The sequence below is a fragment of the Mytilus trossulus genome, chromosome 4, assembly GCF_036588685.1.
Source record: "Mytilus trossulus isolate FHL-02 chromosome 4, PNRI_Mtr1.1.1.hap1, whole genome shotgun sequence".
NCBI classification, from domain to species: Eukaryota; Metazoa; Mollusca; class Bivalvia; order Mytilida; family Mytilidae; genus Mytilus; species Mytilus trossulus.
The window spans coordinates 30,756,321-30,777,269 of record NC_086376.1 but is presented as its reverse complement, the minus strand read 5'-3'; the positions used below and the strand labels follow the sequence as shown (position 1 = coordinate 30,777,269).

The 20,949-nt window shown below is 31.4% G+C and overlaps 2 protein-coding genes across 2 annotated transcripts in view; both read left to right on the top strand.

Annotated features, from left to right (window-relative positions):
• The first annotated feature begins 857 nt into the window (after window positions 1-857).
• LOC134715094 (peptide-N(4)-(N-acetyl-beta-glucosaminyl)asparagine amidase-like) lies at window positions 858-12,512 on the top strand. Its single transcript, XM_063577001.1, has 5 exons — window positions 858-1,126; window positions 2,543-2,743; window positions 7,056-8,247; window positions 8,719-8,823; window positions 9,613-12,512. The coding sequence occupies exons 1-5, from the start codon at window positions 905-907 to the stop codon at window positions 9,783-9,785; spliced, it is 1,893 nt and encodes a 630-aa protein (XP_063433071.1). The 5' UTR covers window positions 858-904; the 3' UTR covers window positions 9,786-12,512.
• Window positions 12,513-16,199: 3,687 nt separating this feature from the next.
• Window positions 16,200-20,949, top strand: part of LOC134715093 (huntingtin-like) — a 67,699-nt gene continuing 62,949 nt past the window's right edge. Inside the window, exon 1 of the mRNA XM_063577000.1 lies at window positions 16,200-16,343. The gene's annotated coding sequence lies outside the window, so the exon portion shown is untranslated. The remainder of the gene's footprint in view (window positions 16,344-20,949) is intronic.

The following is a 20,949-nucleotide window of genomic DNA, read 5'->3' as shown; positions in this document are numbered from 1 at the left end:
CGTAATTTCGTTTCAAAATCAGATGGAGCCTAAACCAAAGGTATTTTTTTCAAGTACCTATATACATATATTTGGGATGTTTTATAAAAAAAATGTGTCGGACTTTAAAATGCTCCAAAAACCACTTACTGCATATGTAGAAACTGTCATTGTAAATAAAAATAAACAAAGAAATTGTATGTAATAATTGTATGTATTGTAAATATAAAATAAATGTTTTAAACTTTTATTATTTAGTACATATTACTAGTCCCATCGTACATTGTCGTTTTTTCATGTAACAATAACGCAATGTAACCGTAGCCTCAATAATTATTGTTACATTTGTAATAAATCAGTTCCTTACCCAACTTTGCATTCCGTCAATTAGTCTCTAATGTAACAATAATATTTTTATTATTGTTACATTTCCATGTAACCGTAGCCAGTGCCTTATTATATTGATAACGCCTATATAGAACATTATCATGTCTATCAGCCAAGAGGGGGGATATGACCTTTATCGGGACTCCGGGATTGGGTGTTTATAAGCTCGGGATTTCGTGATTGACCCTTTCGGGATCCGGGAATTCTTTTTTCGAATTTCGGGACCTCGGGATTTCGTGTTTTTATGCCCGGGATTTCGGGATCAGTACCCCTCCTACCCTCCCTCAGCCACCATGTGTGTTTGCACAGACATGAAAATAGTGTCACTTGGTCATGTAAACTTGACCCCTGTTGTGTTTGCTTATCGCTACACTGACTTCTGTGCGAAGCTATTATAGATACAACGGCGGACCAGTAAATTGGTCATGTCAGAAAACTTCGGAGGATCGACGATCGTGCTTCACCGGAAAGTTGAGTTGTCCGAGAAAAATCTCTCCTTTATTCATTCATTTGGTAACACGTACACTTCCGGTAAAGAATGGCACCGATTCATTCAAGTATAATATCTCTTTCAACTGAAAATCCTAAAGAAGATTTTGTTCAGGCAGCTAAAATAATTTTGAAATTTGCAGACAACATACTGAGTAACCCAAATGAAGAAAAATATCGCAAAATAAGACTAGGAAATCCAACTGTGGAAACCAAACTTTTACCGATTGTCGGAGCTCTTGAATGTATTTTTGAAATGGGATTTCAGGAGGTATTTACCAAGACATAATATCAAAACACCACATTGTAAACCATTCAGTCTTGTCATTTGTCTTCTTTGAATTCCATTAATCCTGCAGTTAATTCCAGACTAATAATTTATGTTTGAATGTATCTGAAATAAACAGATACTCTTGTTTTTATCTTATACCAAAAAAAAATAAAAAAAAAAAATGTAATATTTAAAACTAAATAAAAATTGTATAAATTAAAACCAAAGAAAAATTGTAAAAATTGAAAAAATACGAAAATATGTGACCAAAAACAACAATTTTGAACAAGAAATATTTGTTAATTTATGTTTTGACAAAAATTATTCACAAATTTATTTTGAAAACATTAACCAGGCATGCGCTGGAAAGTAAACATCCGTACGTTGATGGTTTTCTGTAACAAAAGAAGAAGAAGAAAAATTTCTTGCCAAATGACGTTACTGGGTGAATGGTAGTCCAAATAATTATGACGTCTTGAAAGGCTATTATAATTTTTTTCTTTGACGCCTTACGTCTTGAAAGGCTATTATAATTTTTTTCTTTGACGCCTAACATCGATGTAAGGCGTCAAAGAAAAAAATTATAATAGCCTTTCAAGACGTCATAATTATTTGGACTAGGTGAATAGTAATTTTTAGTTCATGACGATAAAATGTACACTAGCGTATTTTTAGATGATAAAAAAAATCAAATGAATTTTATGAAACATGCTATTTTTTTTCCAAAAATAATGGTAGCGATAATTATTTGAAACATCTGACAATCACAAAAAAGATATTTTGATGAATCAGGATAAACATATTACCAATTTGACGCTAACAATAGTCGAAAATGACAGTTTGAAAGTATATTGGGCGCGAGGACCTGATACCGTAAAAGGGTCGCCTAATCATTATGAAATTTCTGGAATTTTGTTGGAATCATTTGTAACATGCCTGTCAAGTATGTCGATTGTATCTACATCATTTTGTTTTTTCCTAATTTTGTCTTTTCACAGCTCAAGGGAAATGTTAAATTTGTATTCTTGTTGCTTGATTAGTCTTCTTGTCGCTAGTCACTAATTAGTAAGACCCTTGATTGTTTAATAAAATGTATGTACATGTATATCAAGTGATGATTACTTGTTAAAGTAGCTCAGCTTAGAAGAGTTGGGTAAGCCTTGTGTGTCCATTGACATCATTGTTTAAGTGATGCCATGCCAACTGGTGGGATATTTCACTACATACATACATGTAGTATCGTTTTTAATAAAATGAAATATTTCAATCTCAAGGTGTTTGGAAGGTTAGTTACTCTGGTTGACTAGAAGTAAATCAGAGTTAAAGAATTTTATTTTTGAAACAATTTCTGCATCCTTTGTTGTATAATCAGTACAAGAATCTGTGGACGTTCATTATGTTTTATTTTATTTTTAGGATGGAGAATATCTCACATTGCCAAGAACCTCTCCAATCTCTCAGGTTAAGACCATAAGAGACAGTCTACTTCAGGAAATACAGAAGGTTTCACCTGTGTCTGTAAATGGACCTCAATCTGCAGGTGGGAGTGTGCAACCTACTAGATCAATTTCTCAACCAAGACCTTCAACTTCTTCTGCTATACTTCCAAATTATCAGGTAACATGCATATACATGTACAAATCATAAATCAAGATCAACAACAACTTGTTAATAACAGTTTCCATCAAATTTGATATGAAGTTGTGAAATTTATACATTTTTGTACCATGGTTCATCTGACAAGTCCTACTTTAACCAAAAGTCACAATGCTTTATAAATATAATAGTGATCACATGAAAGAAATATTATAAATATTTGCATTTTGTAATTATGGCATAGTGATACTAGTAATAAATTCCCAATTATGGCTATAAAGTTATGGACATAGACATAATTTTTTGACTAGAAGAATATGTACACTGTAGTATGTATTTAACCAAACCTTCTATCTTATCTAAAACAATAGTGTAACATCACAACATAGAAAGATTACACATTTCCTTTTTATATGGCTGCCAAACATTTTTTTGCGTTGTCTAATGGTATGATGCCTGCGTCGTCAGAAGACACATTTGGCGTCCAGACAATAACTTTAGTTTACTTAATGTATCTCTTTGTAATTTAAAAAGAAGGTTCAATACCTCAAAAGGAAGATTAGGATTGATTTTGGGGATGATGGTCCAAACTGTTTAGAAATGAGCAGCCCAAAACAAGCATTTTTCTACTTTCAGGATACTAACTTGTGTATAAGTATTTCAATTGCTCTGAAATTGTTCCACAATGTTTAAAACTACAAGTAGAAAGTTGGGATTCCTATTGGGGTTATGGTGCCAAATTAAGGCCAAAAAACAAGCATTTTTGTAGTTTTATGTACAATAACTTAGGTGTAAGTGTATGGGTCTCTCTGATATTGTACCACAAAGTTCCATATCACAAAAAAGGCTATGATTAAGTTTGGGGATTATTGTCTTATTTAAGCAGGAATAAGGGGCCATGAAAGGGCCAAAAACAAGCATTTTTTCTAGTTTCCTGTCAATAACTTGTTGTAGTTTACAGTCAATGACTTGTGTTTAAGTGTATAAATATCTCTGAAAATAATATACCACAAGCTTCCATACTACCAAGTAATAGTTTTGAGGTGTTATGGCTTTAATCCTTTTAAGGACTAAAGGTAGCAATAAACAGTTAGGAAAAAATACAAAAATTTGCCCTTATAAATTTTACCAACCCTTTTTCATTGATTTCTTGCAATATCAAGCTTACTGTTTTTGTCATATATGGGCATATGTATGTAATCAGAATCTTCCATAGATTTTATATCTAGTATATAAAATGGTAAAATATCATTTCATTTTGGTGTATCCATGGCAACAATCTGCATTTATTTGTTATAAAATATTGCAAAAAGGGGGGAAAGATGTCACATGTTTCCCCAAAATTTGGCTAAAAGTAGAATTTCAATCGTTTGAAGCAATACCTTTTCTGAAACTGTGTTCATATATCTTTCAGCAAATCCAATGAAAATCATATGTCTTTCATCTCATTTTTTTGTAAAATTGCATCAAAAACTTCGTGTATAAATAGAGTGTTTGTAAACAGTACATTAATTTCTGGACCGATGGCCGGTCTAGCTATGAAAATACGGATGGTCAAACAGAAAACAGCCCATAAAACATGTAAAAAATAATCTTGATGCTCTTATAAACCATCTTTGAAGGCTAAATTAGCACTAATCTGTCTAAAAATTGATTTTATTACACAATAACTTTCCTATTTGAAAAATCCACAGGGGCCATAATGCGAAACTAAACTCCTAACTGTGTATTGCTACCTTAATAGTAAATAATATTTTCAAATTCTCCTTTTTAACTTATTTTCTTAGTTGTGCTAGCTAATACGAGTAAAATGGTCTTTTATTTTTGAAAATTGGTTGAGTAATGAATATTTTATGAAGGTTAGCAGTTGACACTGAAACGCCACAAAAACTGATTTAAAGAAAGGTGCCAAGTCAATGTGTAAAATCTTGTCTCTATCTCAATTTTTAGCCAAATCTGAAAAACTGTACCTCTTTTGTCAGTTTTTTAATGTTGAATATCTTAATGAGATCTCTGATGATGCAACATTGTACAAAATTTAGCAATTTAAAGCATAAAAATGTTAATCTTTATGCTTATTGCATACCAAAGACTTAATTAAAAAATTTGGTGATAGAGAATCAATTTCTTACATCTGATTTAACTATACATTTTATATATGCCAAAATGTAACATGAAATCTTGATAAAAACAATAATTTGATATATTCGCAAGAAAAAAACCAACGCGTTCAATTCTTAGGCTACTTCATGCAGCCCAATCCATTAGAAGCAAGAGTTAAGCCGATAGAGTATAAATATAAGCCAAGTGTCAAAAATGTCTAATTTTGGTTGCTAAGGACTGTAAACAATAAAATTGACATATATTGTCATTCTTAAACACTTAATTTACTCAGAAGTTTATTTAGAATCAAAATATCAATAGATTTGTGACATGAAAAGTCTTAAATTATACAATTCTGAGCTTGGTAAGTATGCCATAAGGTAGCAATAAACAGTTAGGAAAAAATACAAAAATTTGCCCTTATAAATTTTACCAACCCTTTTTCATTGATTTCTTGCAATATCAAGCTTACTGTTTTTGTCATATATGGGCATATGTATGTAATCAGAATCTTCCATAGATTTTATATCTAGTATATAAAATGGTAAAATATCATTTCATTTTGGTGTATCCATGGCAACAATCTGCATTTATTTGTTATAAAATATTGCAAAAAGGGGGGAAAGATGTCACATGTTTCCCCAAAATTTGGCTAAAAGTAGAATTTCAATCGTTTGAAGCAATACCTTTTCTGAAACTGTGTTCATATATCTTTCAGCAAATCCAATGAAAATCATATGTCTTTCATCTCATTTTTTTGTAAAATTGCATCAAAAACTTCGTGTATAAATAGAGTGTTTGTAAACAGTACATTAATTTCTGGACCGATGGCCGGTCTAGCTATGAAAATACGGATGGTCAAACAGAAAACAGCCCATAAAACATGTAAAAAATAATCTTGATGCTCTTATAAACCATCTTTGAAGGCTAAATTAGCACTAATCTGTCTAAAAATTGATTTTATTACACAATAACTTTCCTATTTGAAAAATCCACAGGGGCCATAATGCGAAACTAAACTCCTAACTGTGTATTGCTACCAAAGGCTTTAACAATTAGGGACAAAAAAGGTGGAAAAACAAGTTTTTTTTCTGGTTCAAGGACAATTTAGACCATTGAAAAGCAGTGTAAGGGAGGTAATCCAATTTAAATTTAAAGAATACTGTTAATTGTATTTGTTTTATTACCTCCCTTACCCGTTACACTGTTTGGAAATTATGTATTAAGAAATAATGATTGTCTTGAGATGATTAGCTGTAAAAAAAAATTTAGAAGTTATTATTCATTAATACTTTTTTTAACCATGGCTGTATGTCATTTTATATTTTAATATTTTATGATGTATTTAGTAGTTATTGTTTAAAACTTTAGTAGTTATTGTTTAAAACTTTAGTAGTTATTGTTTAAAACTACATTAGAAATTTGAATTGAGATTTTTTTTTGGGAATAAGGAAAGGGGGGAGGTGTGTAAATACGAATTTGTTGGGGGTAAAATTTTTCTCATTTCAGATTTCAGAAATTAAAATAAAAATTCTTCAAATATTCTTTTTTAGGAGATAAATATTCAACAGCAGTGTACTGCTTAAAGGAAATTATTTTTTTAAGTTCATTAGACCACATTCATTGTGTCACTCATGTCAAAAACCTATGCTGTATCAAATATTTAATCACAATCCAAATTCAGAGCTGCATCAAGCTTGAATGTAGTGTTCATATATATATATATATACTTGCCCAAACTGTTCAGGGTTCGACATCTGCTGTATAAATCTGGGCCATGTCGGGCATCTGGTTTCCAAATGGTCAGCTGATACATGTAGTACATTGCATTTTTCATTTGCATCTGAAGCAAGCCTTACATTTGGTCCTCTGTATAACATTTTATTCATTATTTAAAAGGGAGTTTGATGAAATTGTCTCCCTTCAAATAAATCATCAGGTAATAAAGATTTTTTATTTGATCGTATTTGAAAATTTTCCATTATTCTATTCTAAAAAATATTCTATTCTATACTACATTATGAAAAACTCTAAAAGCCAACAAAATAAATGGAAGAAATCAAAAAATATTATGTGTAGCATTTTGATTTAATTACCTGTAGCTTACCTCATTAAACATCAGTAACAAGTGCAGATACATGTACAATGTATCAGTTTTGCTAGTACAAATGTATTACAATTATTCGACTGAAATTCATTTGATAATGAATTACTCTCTTGTTTTTTTCAGCAATTAGAACGCCAGTTTTTCCAGAAGATTGAGAGTAACTTGTCTCATGTTTTGAAATATGAAAATCAGGGTCTTCAGGCCAAAGCAAGACATGTTATACCAACACAGCATTTAATAGAGAAAGCCCAGAAATCATTTCAGGCTTTAGCACAGTCTGGTAATGTAGGTGACATTGGGATACGAGATTGTTTGATCCTAGAACTTTTAGCATGGTTTAAAAACTCTTTTTTTAAATGGGTTGATGCACCTCCATGTGATACTTGCGGTGGTAAACCAACGAGTGTTGGAATGGCAACTCCAACTGCTGATGATACTAGATGGGGAGCAGGTCGTGTTGAAAATTACAAATGTGAAAAATGTCAGAAGTTTATACGATTTCCACGATATAATAGTCCAGAGAAATTGTTGGAAACCAGATGTGGACGCTGTGGAGAATGGGCGAATTGTTTTACACTATGTTGTAGGGCCATGGGATTTGAAGCTAGATATGTGCTGGACTGGACAGATCATGTATGGACAGAAGTGTATTCTCCTTCACAAAAACGCTGGTTACATTGTGATCCCTGTGAAAATATCTGTGATAAGCCCCTTTTGTATGAATCTGGCTGGGGGAAGCAGTTAACTTATGTTCTGGCTTTTTCTGCTGACGAAGTTCAAGATGTCTCATGGCGATATTCGTCTAAACATTCTGAATTATTAACTAGGAGACGTGAGTGCAGAGAAACATGGCTTGTTCAAGTCTTACATAAGCTGTGGAATGGCAAGTTATCAAGTGTTACTGATACTAGAAAACAAGAAATGATTGATAGATTATTAACAGAGATAGTGGAATTCATAACCCCTAAGTCAACCGAAGGTCAGAATCTATCAGGAAGGACAACTGGATCATTGGCATGGCGACAAGCTAGAGGAGAAGTAGGTTCAACTTCTGCTGAATCCAAACCTGAATATGTGTTCAATCTGACAGAAGACGAGAAAAAATCCAAAACATTCCATATAAGATATAGTTGTGCCAAAGATGAATATGTTCGAATGAGTGATTTGGATGCAGATAAAGTTGTAGGCTTTTCTTCATGTCTGTTTAAATGTGAGGAAATGTTCAGAAAAGAGGAGCAAGATTGGAAGATGGTCTATCTTGCTAGAAAAGAAGGGTCCTCAAAATCCTCATTGTCATGGAAATTTGATTTCAAAGGTATATTTAGTCAAATGAATAACAGTACTTCAGTTCAATTTGATAACAAAGTCAAAACATACTTTTCTATTCATTCTAAGATGAAAGATAATAAAATTACAGTTGGACGATATTTAGATATTTTTGTGAAAGTTTCATATTGTTGTAAAAATTAGAAGATGTGGCATGATTGCCAATGAAACATCTCATCAAAGAGACCAAATAACATAGAATTTATTTTTGATAGCATTGGCCAGGATCAAATTGGTTACATATGAAAAGAAAGTAATTTTCAATGTGTAGGTAGTGGTACCTGACCAATGTTGTACATAAATGTTGCTTTAAAATTATTTTAAACAGCTATTATAATTTATGCTTGACAAGAATCCAAATATACAGGCAATGTTTAATTTAAAATATTTTTAATGGTTTAGAGAATCTAAGATGAAATGAATTCTTATTCATGTTTTTAAATATACCATTATTTTACAGGTCTAAAGATTAGCAAACTAGAAGTAAGAATTAGTAGTGCAGTTTATGAAGATGGTGTGATCTCTTGGCTTCTATGTAGTGATTCCACATGTGCCATGTTAAAAGGTAAAACTACATGCTATTATCATTATTATGTAATATTATATGTTAGTACTTACCAAATTAACTGCAGTTAAACCATGTTTATTTTAATTTTTTATATGTACATGATGCATGTATAATTTATTACTTTATTTTCTTTGAGTTATTTTCGACCTGAAATAATAAGCGAAAGTTTTATGATTACCGGTATATAGTAATGAGATGTACATGTTTTTATCAAAAAATATTTAATTACAAACATTATCTACCAATAAGAAGAGCATATGACTTCAGTATTCACAAAGCTCTCCCACTATTGGGTTGTCCTTGATGACCTACATTTATTAACTGAATTTATTCCTTTAAAGTAAGAAATTGCTACTTGATGTCTTCATAAACTTGATATTGTGAGTGCTTTTCTTCGATACTATGTATGTTTGGATAAATGAATCTTTAATGATCTTTTACTGTTAATTTAGAAAGTATTATCGTAAATTTTGGAGAAAAAGGACTAAAATTTGAGATTTTTTATTGCTATTTCAGGAAATATAAACAGCTCTTAGGTCAAGTGGTTGTCTCTTTGACACATTCTTCATTTCCATTCTTAATTTTTATTATCTGCATACAGATGTATAAATCAGATACAAGAATGTTAGTTCTTCTTATTGTACTTATTATTCAGTCACATTATTTGCATTTATGATAAAAACCTCATGATAATTTCTGATTTAACAGTAAGTATTTTAATTGAACACGTTGTACTTTTGAATTTTGTATGAATGAATCTTTTTACAATTTTAAATAATATTTTAGGAAGTAATGACTTTCAGACAGTACATGACCTTGAAGGAGAAGATGGTATGACAATCACAGCTGATCTGAGTGGAGGGAAGGGAGATAACTCATGGCAACATACCCAGTTATTCAGACAGTCTAATGCTGATTTGGAATTCTATCCTTTTGAAGTGAAAGTACATTTTGCATAAAAGTTTTGTTTTGAATAGTATTATTGTTTTTCAAAAGTTTTTTTTATGTTGCATGGGAGATATTGAAAAAAATCAAAAGTTGTAGTTTTTTTCAATTTTTCTTTAAAGATAAATTCACAGATTTAATTTTGAATGGAATTGATTATTTGATATTTATGAAAGTATTATCATGTGCAATAAGAAGACAAAATATAATAAGCTAACATTCTGACATCTTTCATTTATTACAAAGTGCTGCTTAAATTTGTGATCCTTCAGATAATCATTGTTGTGCAATGATATTGAAGTTTAGAATGTTTAATTTGTTTGTCTGTGAATGGTTATATATCATAAATGTAAATAGATATTTATAAATATGTCCATTATTTATCTTAATTTATATTTACAAAATGTTTACTTTTACAAATTTTTCTTAGTATGAACGTGATATTTATACTAAAGAAGTTGACATTTTATGATAGATGTTTATAACCATGTTTTTTTAAAGGAAAAAAATACTTTGATATCATGAATATTATATGTGTAATACTGATGCATATCTTCTGTATATGAAGTTCAATGGTTTAAAAATAAGGGTGATAATTGATTTTAAGGCCAAGGGAAGAAACCTCGCAATTTTTGTTTCGGATAAAATACTTATTTTAATTTGATAAAAGTTATGATTGAACATTAATGTTACTAGGATTTAATTTTCAAAATGTGGTCATGCATTTGAGTTTCATTTATTTTGGAGGGGGAAGGGGGGAGTTGGGCAGGATCAGATGATTTGACTTGAGAAAAATACAAATACTAATTTCAGATGAGATGAATATCATAATTTCTCACCCTCTTTATTTAGAAGTTTTTTCCTTTTCTTTTTTTTCTTACCGGTAAGGAAACTGAAAAAGGAGCATTGAAAGAACAATTATTGTGATGAAATTCTGGTCAACATTTTTGTCGAGCCTGCAACTTTTGTTGCAGAAAGCTCGACATAGGGATAGTGATCCGGCGGCTATGGCAGCGGCTACGGTGGCGGCGGTGTTAGCTCACTTCTTAAAAGCTTTATATTTTAGAAGGTAGAAGACCTGGATGCTTCATACTTTGTATATAGATGCCTCATGTTACGAACTTTCTGTCAGTCACATGTCCAATGTCCTTGACCTCATTTTCATGGTTCAGTGACTACTTGAAAAAAAAGTTAAGATTTTTTGTAATGTTAAATTCTCTCTTATTATAAGTAATTGGATAACTATATTTGGTATGTGCTTACCTTGCAAGGTCCTCATGTCTGTCAGACAGTTTTCACTTGACCTCAACCTCATTTCATGGATCAGTGAACAAGGTTAAGTTTTCGTGGTCAAGTCCATATCTCAGATACTGTAAGCAATAGGTCTAGTATATTCGGTGTATGGAAGGACTGTAAGGTGTACATGTCCAACTGGCAGGTGTCATCTGACCTTGACCTCATTTTCATGGTTCAGTGGTTATAGTTAAGTTTTTGTGTTTTGGTCTGTTTTTCTTATACTATATGCAATAGGTCTACTATAATTGGTGTATGGAATGATTGTAAGGTGTACATGTCTAGCTGACAGGTGTCATCTGACCTTGACCTCATTTTCATGGTTCAGTGGTTATAGTTAAGTTTTTGTGTTTTGGTCTGTTTTTCTTATACTATATGCCATAGGTCTACTATAATTGGTGTATGGAATGATTGTAAGGTGTACATGTCTAGCTGACAGGTGTCATTTGACCTTGACCTCATTTTTATGGTTCAGTGGTCAAAGTTAAGTTTTTTAGTTTTGGTCTATTTTTCTAATACTTTATGCATAAGGTCAACTATATTTTGTGTATGGACATATTTTATGATCTTTATGTCGGTTATGCTGGGTTTATTTGACTTTGGCCTCATTTTCACGGTCCATTGCTAAGTTTTAAGTGTTTGTGTGTTTTGGTCTGATTTTCTTAATTTACTAGTATAAGCAATAAGTCAACTATATTTGTTGTATTGAAGAATTGTTAGCTGTTCATGTCTGCCTGGCATGATTCATCTGACCTTGACCTCATTTTCATGGTTGATTGATCAATGTTTCCTTTTCTTGGTTAATGTTGAGTTATGTGACAGTTGTAATAAAGCTTTATATTAAGGTCTATCAAGATAGTATCAAGGATTATTAAAGAAGGCGAGACATTTCAGTGTGTGCACTCTTGTTACTTCTTTTTTACTTTTTTTCTATTATTGAGTTAGTCTTTCAATAAACAATGTGTATGTATGTATGTGTGTTTACACAAAAAAGGCTCTGTATGTGATTTTCTGTATAAATACCTTTATAATTTAATGTACATTGGAAAGCGACCATAGCTTCATCTGAAATTTATTGAAATTGATGTGTGTGAATGATTGAATTTGGAAAATGAATCCTCTGATAGGATTTATAAGTTTGTAAAACAAATTTACATTTTATACTGCTGAATTACAAAGTTAAAAACACTTTAAAGAGCATGCTATCTTTCTTTTTTTTTCATGGAAAACTTTAAATTTACTTCTGGACATCTCTTTTGTTTACCTCCTTAAAGAATCTTAAAGAAATGAAATTGAATATAAATTTGTGTAGCCTATGTTTTTTCTAATTTATTAAATAATGATCATATTAGTGTTATTGAAATACTAAAAAAATCTGTTATATTGTCAATGATCAAATTGGATTTTTTTCTCTATGTGACAACATAATAAACAGAAGATCATAGCTATTTTTGTCTTTATTTGTTTACCAGTACCTCTAAGTGCTATCCAGTGATGTGATAGTCATATAATTATAACCGCTGCAGCCTGCATGTCTTTGGTTAATCCTTTATGTGGTTATTTTTTTTTTATCTCTCTACTATTTTAACAAAACATAAAAAAAAGATGTATGATTTCCTATGAGACAATGAGACCAAATGGCACAGAAGTTAACTACATTGTACACTTGTGAGCTCAAATTTTACATGGAAAAAAATATGAACAAATGGAAAGTTTAAAAGATGTGCTATTTATCATTGGTCAACCTAAAAATTTGACCAGCCACTTAATACTGAACACCTGTGAACCTAGACATTTATTCTTGCAATTTGACCTGCCACTCAATACTGAACACCTGTGAACCTAGACATTTATTCTTGCAATTTGACCTGCCACTCAATACTGAACACCTGTGAACCTAGACATTTATTCTTGCAATTTGACCTGCCACTCAATACTGAACACCTGTGAACCTAGACATTTATTCTTGCAATTTGACCTGCCACTTAATACTGAACACCTATGAACCTAGACATTTATTCTTGCAATTTGACCTGCCACTCAATACTGAACACCTGTGAACCTAGACATTTATTCTTGCAATTTGACCTGCCACTCAATACTGAACACCTGTGAACCTAGACATTTATTCTTGCAATATTCTTGTTCCCACAGCAGATCTTAATTCTTGAGAAAGTATATATCACATACCCTGTAATCAATCATATTCAGTTGAGGCTTTAAATAGGCAACTAGAATGTTCTTAAACATTTTATGCAAGATTGCTGAAATGTGTATGAAGGGTGATGCCCAGTAATTAATATGAATGAATGGGCTTAACTTCAATGAGACATCAACATTACACAAAAAAACATCACAAAAAAAGTTCTAGGTTTACTGGGATTGCACTTACACCAGCAACACTGTCTATACACTCTAAATATATCCCAAAGTGAATACAAATAAGGAATAACAGATGCTATCAAACTGCTACCAACATCTTATTCTCTGAAATGACAAACACACTTAAAGATTTGGAAAAAAAAGCTGCTAACAAGGTTCCTGTCTTATGAAAGGATCATTTGTTTTGCTAAAACTTAAAAAAAAAGAAAGAAACTGTAATTGGTAAAAAAATATTCAGCACTTTAAATCAGTCAGTATTGTCAAAATTGTCAACCCATACATCATAGGAATGACATTTTTTCCCTGAGCCTTTGGTTTGATATTTCAAACCTCCCCTATTAAATGAAGTCTTGACCAGCAAAAGATACATAAAACCAACAATAACAATTAAGTACAGGGAAACCAATATCTGAAAATAACATACCGGTAAAAAAGATGCAAACAGAAAAAATAAACAATGTTTTACAATATCAGACATTGAAGATGCCATACGGCAATGCCACACACAGAACAGGAGTACAAGGTGTTTTGAGTTGGAAAGGAAAAACATTTTTTTTTAAAGCAGATTAACCAAAGGATTTTTATACAGACACACTATTAATCTGCAAATTGATGTTCATTGATTCCAAACAAATATCTTTCTAATTGATTAAACAACAAATTGATTATAACTTCTACCAAAAAGTCTATTTCTCCTAAAAGAGTCTAGAAGGACGCTTTCTAAACTTGTTAGCTTTATAGATAACATATCTAAAAAAAATTGATGTGAACTACAAAATTTTATCAAATTCCTGCTTGGTTAAAATCAATGTTAAATCAAACTCAACTATTAACAGATTTGATACAATTGAGTGAAACTTTTTTTAATGAAAATAATCTGTTCATTGAAATCCTAGACAATAGAAAACATTTCAGTATTGAAAATAGGAGATAACTGTTTTGTATTTCAAGCTTTGAAGGCATCAATTCACCAATTGAAGCCATGTGAGACTAAAAAACAATATTGTCATCTCCATTCTAATGAAACTGACAGAAAACATCGTCAAACATACATTTAAAATCTGTCATATGTCATTTGCAGTTGCTTGTACGTTTTCATTATTATTAAGCATTAATTGTGAATTGATGCCATGATTATTGATAGCATTACTAGTGTTTGTATAGGAAACTATACAAATCATTGACGTTAACCAATGAATATGAATGTTACAAGCAATGTTGCATTAGAATGAGATATGTAGGATTGATCAAAACATCATGAGGGACTGGTCAAAATTTATCGTCACATAGGACCGGTGCAAAAAATAAAAACATTTAATAAAAGTTACAACCCTAGGGCTTTCTGACTGAAAAAAAATGATGTCCTATGCCAACTTAGTAATAAAAAAAGTTGGTGTCCTATCCTATTTTCCCAATGTAATTGTAAATAAAAGTATACTTAATAGAGGTATTTAACAAATGTTGTCTTTATAATATGATCAAAAGCAACAGTTTCATGTTTTATTTTGTTGATTCACATACAATTACAGGCATGGCATTATCATAAATTATACAATGAATAAAGCATTGAAAAAAACAAAGACATTTCATAATGCAATCAAACCACAAATAGGTGTTTGTTAAACTGAAAAATTAATGAAGCTGCATGTATCTTATATAAAATTTTATCAATACCTTTAAATATTAATTATAAAAATAAGCTCCAGGAGAAACATGAAACTGAATAGCATTTGGTTTAACTCTCTATATATATTTTAACCTGAAGACCCATAAGTTGCCTTGGAATGTGTTTTTTATTAGGAATGGTAATAATTGCTTTAACATTTTTCCATTTACAGAAAATGTACCTGACCCCCGAATGATTTTTGCTACTTTGTTGGTTGATGTAATGTACATGATGTACATGATGTATGTGTGTTGCACTTCACCATACAAGTGAAATTAAATTTTACAGCAAAACAACAAAAAACTAAATGACATTGGATTCAGTAAGCTTGATATATATCTAAGATAGAGGCATAGTTTGATGAAAATTCAAATCAAATTTAAAAAGTTATAAAAAAAATTAAAGTGTACTATCTCTATTTTGTTCGAACTGCAAATTCTAGCTTTTTTTACCTAGATTAATTTAATTCTTGAATTTGACAGCAATACAACAAAAACAAAATGACCTGTGTTTAAGTAAGCTTAATATATATCTAAGATAGCTGCAAAGTTTGATAAAAATCCAAGTTGATTTGAAAAAGTTATAAACAAAATTAAAGATGCCTATCTGAATTTTTATATAATAATTTTTATTTTTACATATTGTATATTATACCCGGTTATTTCAAGTTTTGTTATAAATGTTAATAAAAAATATTTCAAAGTAATCGTTTGAAAAAAAACTTGTGTCCTATGGATATTATCTGTGAAAAAAGTGATGTCCCAACAAAAGCGATTCCGGAAAAAAGTGTCTGTCCTACTGCACTTTGCACCGGTCCTATGTGACGATAAATTTTGACCGGTCCCTGATGACGGAAAAATAAATCATCAGTAAATATTCTACATTTCCACTATTTTTTTCTCCAAAAAAGAGGATTGGATTGCAACAACACAAGCCTTATTGTTCTACTCCTATAATTACATGTTGGTATTCTTTCTAATCCATTTCGGTAAATATCAAATGGCGAACTTGAATATGGGACGAAACCACATTTAGGACGAAATGACTTTGGGTCGAAAACACATATATTTGTGACCGTAAAATTAAACTTCCGGTGTAAGATATTGATCAACTTGACCACTTTACTGAAAGAAAACATAGTGAAAGCTACAATGACAGCAGTCGTACCTATATTTTCGATTGCCCCAGTCTTTCATCTGACGTTTTGGTGATCCACGTCCAAACTAGAAAGGTTCAATTTTTCCCATTTCTTGTCGAGATCAGTAATCATACCAGTCTTATGACCATGCTAAATTATTTCACACACACGGACATATAATATTTTCCTCATTTGTCGAAACCAAAATGCCATCTCTTGCTCGATTTGACATAGCCATGTGACACTTTATCGCTAGTTTCTTACTTGCATTGGCAAAACAAGTGACAACAGTTGTTTTTGTTGTGGAGATGCTGAGTGCATCCTGAGACTACTATAACACAGAGATTGGTCACTACCGATTTATCGTGTAGTGTGAGTCTCCACCTTTTCAGCTACGTTAATATAACGTAGTTTCGTATTTATCAGTAGCAGACGACAAATTTCATCACCTAATCACCGAGACTACTAATTGTCTATTTCAGTATCGGATATAATTAAAAATAAATCATAAAAAAAAATGAATTTGAGGGAAAAAGAAAATAAATTATTATTATTTTCATTTAACTATTCATATCTAGATATTTTTAATCAGTTTATAGTTTGTTAATAAATTTTAATTATGCGGCGAAAATGCAAATGTGATTAATCTTATCCATCTTAAAGTTTGGTACATTGTTTTGCTACAGGTCTGTTAATTGTATCTAATAAACAAGTATTTTACCTGTAAAGACAGGTAGTCTCAATAGCATGGGAGGTGAATTTGTTTCACAGCTGGGTGCCCTCAAGATACACGAGGCTCCGTTAATTGCAATAAACTTGTATACTTGTACAAGGTATTTTTACAGCTCACTACGAGTACCCATGTTACATATTTATTGCAGTAAACCTTGTCAATTACCATCGTTGCACTGGAGGTAGGATTCAGGAGGGTATAAATGGGGTTTTACAATATTCAAAAAACATGTAGAGAATGGAGAAAAATGGACGTCAAATAAAGAATAGAGACTAGAAACTAACTCTGTGTTACAATTTAAAGAATAGAGAATAATTACACAGAAATAATCAAATCAAATATTTTATTATAGTAAATAAAGAAACCCCACCAAGAACCTCATTCAGATTATCCTACGTAAATTTTATTTTTGAACCCATATTTTTTTCGGTTTCAACCCCTTTCTCTTATGTCTTTTTTTTAAATTTTCAGTTTGATAATAAGGTGGTGCGGTTTCTTTCTGATCACATATAGTCATTGCTTTCTATTACAGATTCAGCTAATAAGGATGCCTTTCATAGTCAATAATAAATGATAAATCAAAGATTCCTTATTCAATCAATTTAGATAAAGATTTTGCAAACAATGTATTTTGCGGCAAATACATTAGAAACACAAAATTTCATTATAAAAGTCAAATGAATAATTTACTTGGGTAATAGATCAGAAAAGAGTTAGAACTTCACATAAGCTAAACTGGACCCCTGCTGTTGTTTCAATCTTCGATCATGTCGAAGTATCAATCAGTATGTGGCCAGTTTACACGTAAGCCATAAAAATTAAAATTATGATTAAATGTTCCCCCAAAATCGTCGTCATTTTTATTTTCAAATTCACAATGATTTTTTTTATCTTGGGATCATTGAAATCGATCTCAATTCTTGATCTTTAACGGAGTGATTATACTGCATCAGATATTGAATCTGACAAGGATAAAGTCTCTGCTGCAAAGACTGCAAAAAACTACAAAAGAAGTAGCAACCGCAGTTGCTTGTCAATCGAAACGACAAGCTATATATCAGTGGCCCGAGTGTGACAATACTTAATGTTGAAGGCCGTACAGTGACCTATAGTGGTATATGTCTGTGTCATTTTGGTCTCTTGTGGTGACAGTTGTCTCATTGGCAATTATACCACATCTTCTTTTTTATATTATTCTTCCGTTTCTGGTTTCCATGGCTATTTAAGAAGAAAAAACATTCTAATCAAGATAAAAGGTAAGTAATAAGTCTCCTCAGAGACCAAACAACACAGAAGTAAACTTCAGGAATTCCGAAATCGAACTGCCTAGAACAATTGCCAAAACCAATACCATAATGAACTATATAAATAGATGAAATGGTATATTTTTGTTTCAAAATCTTATGTTTAATGGCGACATTTCCAACGAAATGCTTTTTATTTAACAGGAATTGTCTAGAACAAAAACAACATTTTTGAATTAATAATGAAAATCCTGTTTTCAATTTGATCAGTGAAAAGTATGGTGAAGGATTGTCAAATTTCAATTTCTAAGCTACATGAGAGCACCAGTGGCAAATATTTCTCGAATATGGGGTTTATTGCGTTTTTACAAAATCCTTATGAGATCTTATGACGTACATTATAATTTTTTGTACCCTAGTGATTGAGGTTGTATGAAGTATCTAAAACTCAATTAAATTTGTAATATCACATTGTTTTCGTTGACAATTTCCAAATATTACCACGCCACAACTGAAGAAGTATTTTTGGTGAATTGTATTTCTTGGTGTAACAAATCTAGTTATATACCATTTAATGTATAGTGCAGTTCCAGGTTTAATGACACAAGATGTTCTATATGAAGAAAGCTTCCAGGTTGCATGACTAAATGATCAAAATATCATACAAATTATATGTGTGAGCAAAAACATTGCAGAATGTATAAAGATGAAGCAGGGTCAGATCTAAACAAGACTATAAAATATGATAGTATATGATGATGTCACTCTTTCTGTCAATTAAAATTCAATTCACAACTCATCTGTCAATGATGAATATTTTATGTACAGTCAGTCTGATGATCCCGCAATGAAACATTTTTCAACATGTTTAAAGTTAGTTCTGATTGTGTTGTTTCACCTATGTCTCAAGTCAGCATACTGTATTTCAGTGGTTGGGTGTGGTTCATGTCTGTCATATCTGATTTTTTGGTAAATTGCTTTGTTAATGTAGACTATTCGTTTTCTCTACTGTAATATACCAACATCTCCTCTTTAAATAGTATTAGTACATGTATTGCTTAAAGTCGCTTTCCCTTTAATATATCAAGATGTGTGGTTGCTTGTGTGTTTTTTAATTGACCTGTCATTCAGACTAAGCATGTATGTAAATTTCTGCAATTCAGTTGTAGAAATCATCGACATATAAATAAACATGTATATCAAAATTCATAAATATTTATTTCTCCATATACTGAGACAAGCATAACAATATGACAATGAAATTTTAAAATGATAATTATTTTTTTCCACTTTGTCCAGTAGACTTCAACGTTCTTCCAAATCCAATGCATGATTTCTTTCTGGGATAATTCTACAATAAAGAATATATTATCAATGAAAATGTATAGAACCTTTATCATTATAAGATCTCATAATTTAAAAAGAAGATGTGGTATGATTGCCAATGAGACAACTGTTCACAAAAGACCAAAATGACACAGAAATTAACAACTATAGGTCACAGTACGGCTTTCAACAATGAGCAAAGCCCATACCTCGTATCCCAGCCTCGTATTCAGCTAAAAAAGGCCCCGATAAGACAATGTAAAACAATTCAAACGAGAAAACGAACGGCCTTATTTATGTAAAAAAAAAATTAACGAAAAACAAATGTGTAACACATAAACAAACTACAACCACTAAATTACAGGCTCCGGACTTAGCTAGGACAGACACAATTACTCCGAGATTACTCTGACGTCCGACTGCTGTTTTGCAAGACAAGCTGGGGCGGTAGGACGTCAGAGCTCTCAAATATCAAAAAGTGGATATTTGCCTACCCAAAATAGATGCGCTGCTTCATCGCTTCTGGAGCCGACTGGGGACATTGGAATTTTATAAATAGGGCATCCATCTCTTCATTTTTCATTAATCTCTTCATTTATGTAAGTTCTACCTGCCAACCTTTATTTTTCTATATTTTAAAAGTTTTCATAGTGACCCCTCCATTTCAGCATTTTAAATAATGTGGCTGGGTTAAACATGTTTATAGCAGGATCCCAACCCTCCCCCTGCTTTTAAAAGACTGCTTTTATTTTATTAACAGATCCAAATATAAGTCTGAATTTCTTAAACTAACAATATAAATGAACCTTTCATTTGTTATCAGACCTCATGTTGTTTATTCACCTTGTCACTCGAACTTGTCACGTGTGATTCTTAATTATGAATCGGAAATGGCACGATCACAAAAAAACGGTATTTCGTAAAATTACAAATTTTACATGAGTACAAAGGATTATAACCAAGGCTTGTACTTAAATATCAGGGAAACAGATTGTTCATCTGAACTATAAGTGATGATCGAATTTCTCATTGACCCAGTCCCATACACTGGTAAAAAATGGAGATTACCTTCCGATTTAGTTAGTAAATTCAAGTATATAACTGCATTTTTTTTCTATTTAAAGTGATAATAAGCAAACAATAATGATTATTTCAATGTTATATTCACACTTACCGAAATATAAACCTCTTTAAACATACACATTCGCTAAATAATTATTTTTCTTCAGCAGTCAAAGATGGCGGATTTTTCCATCTTGTCGAACCCATCAAGTCATGTGACTCAGATGTTATCGATGACACAAAAATAATCACGATTTGACTGGTCAGTACAGGAAGTGACCAATCTCTGTGTTATAGTAGTCTCAGGTGCATCATACATGCCATAGGCATAGGC

Bases quoted from the DNA above. Each gene is read 5' to 3' on its own strand.
- LOC134715094 (XM_063577001.1), top strand. From the start codon at position 905: ATGGCACCGATTCATTCAAGTATAATATCTCTTTCAACTGAAAATCCT. The intron at 1,127-2,542 runs GTATTTACCAAG...TTTTATTTTTAG, and splicing joins TTGAAATGGGATTTCAGGAG to GATGGAGAATATCTCACATT. The intron at 8,824-9,612 runs GTAAAACTACAT...ATAATATTTTAG, and splicing joins CACATGTGCCATGTTAAAAG to GAAGTAATGACTTTCAGACA.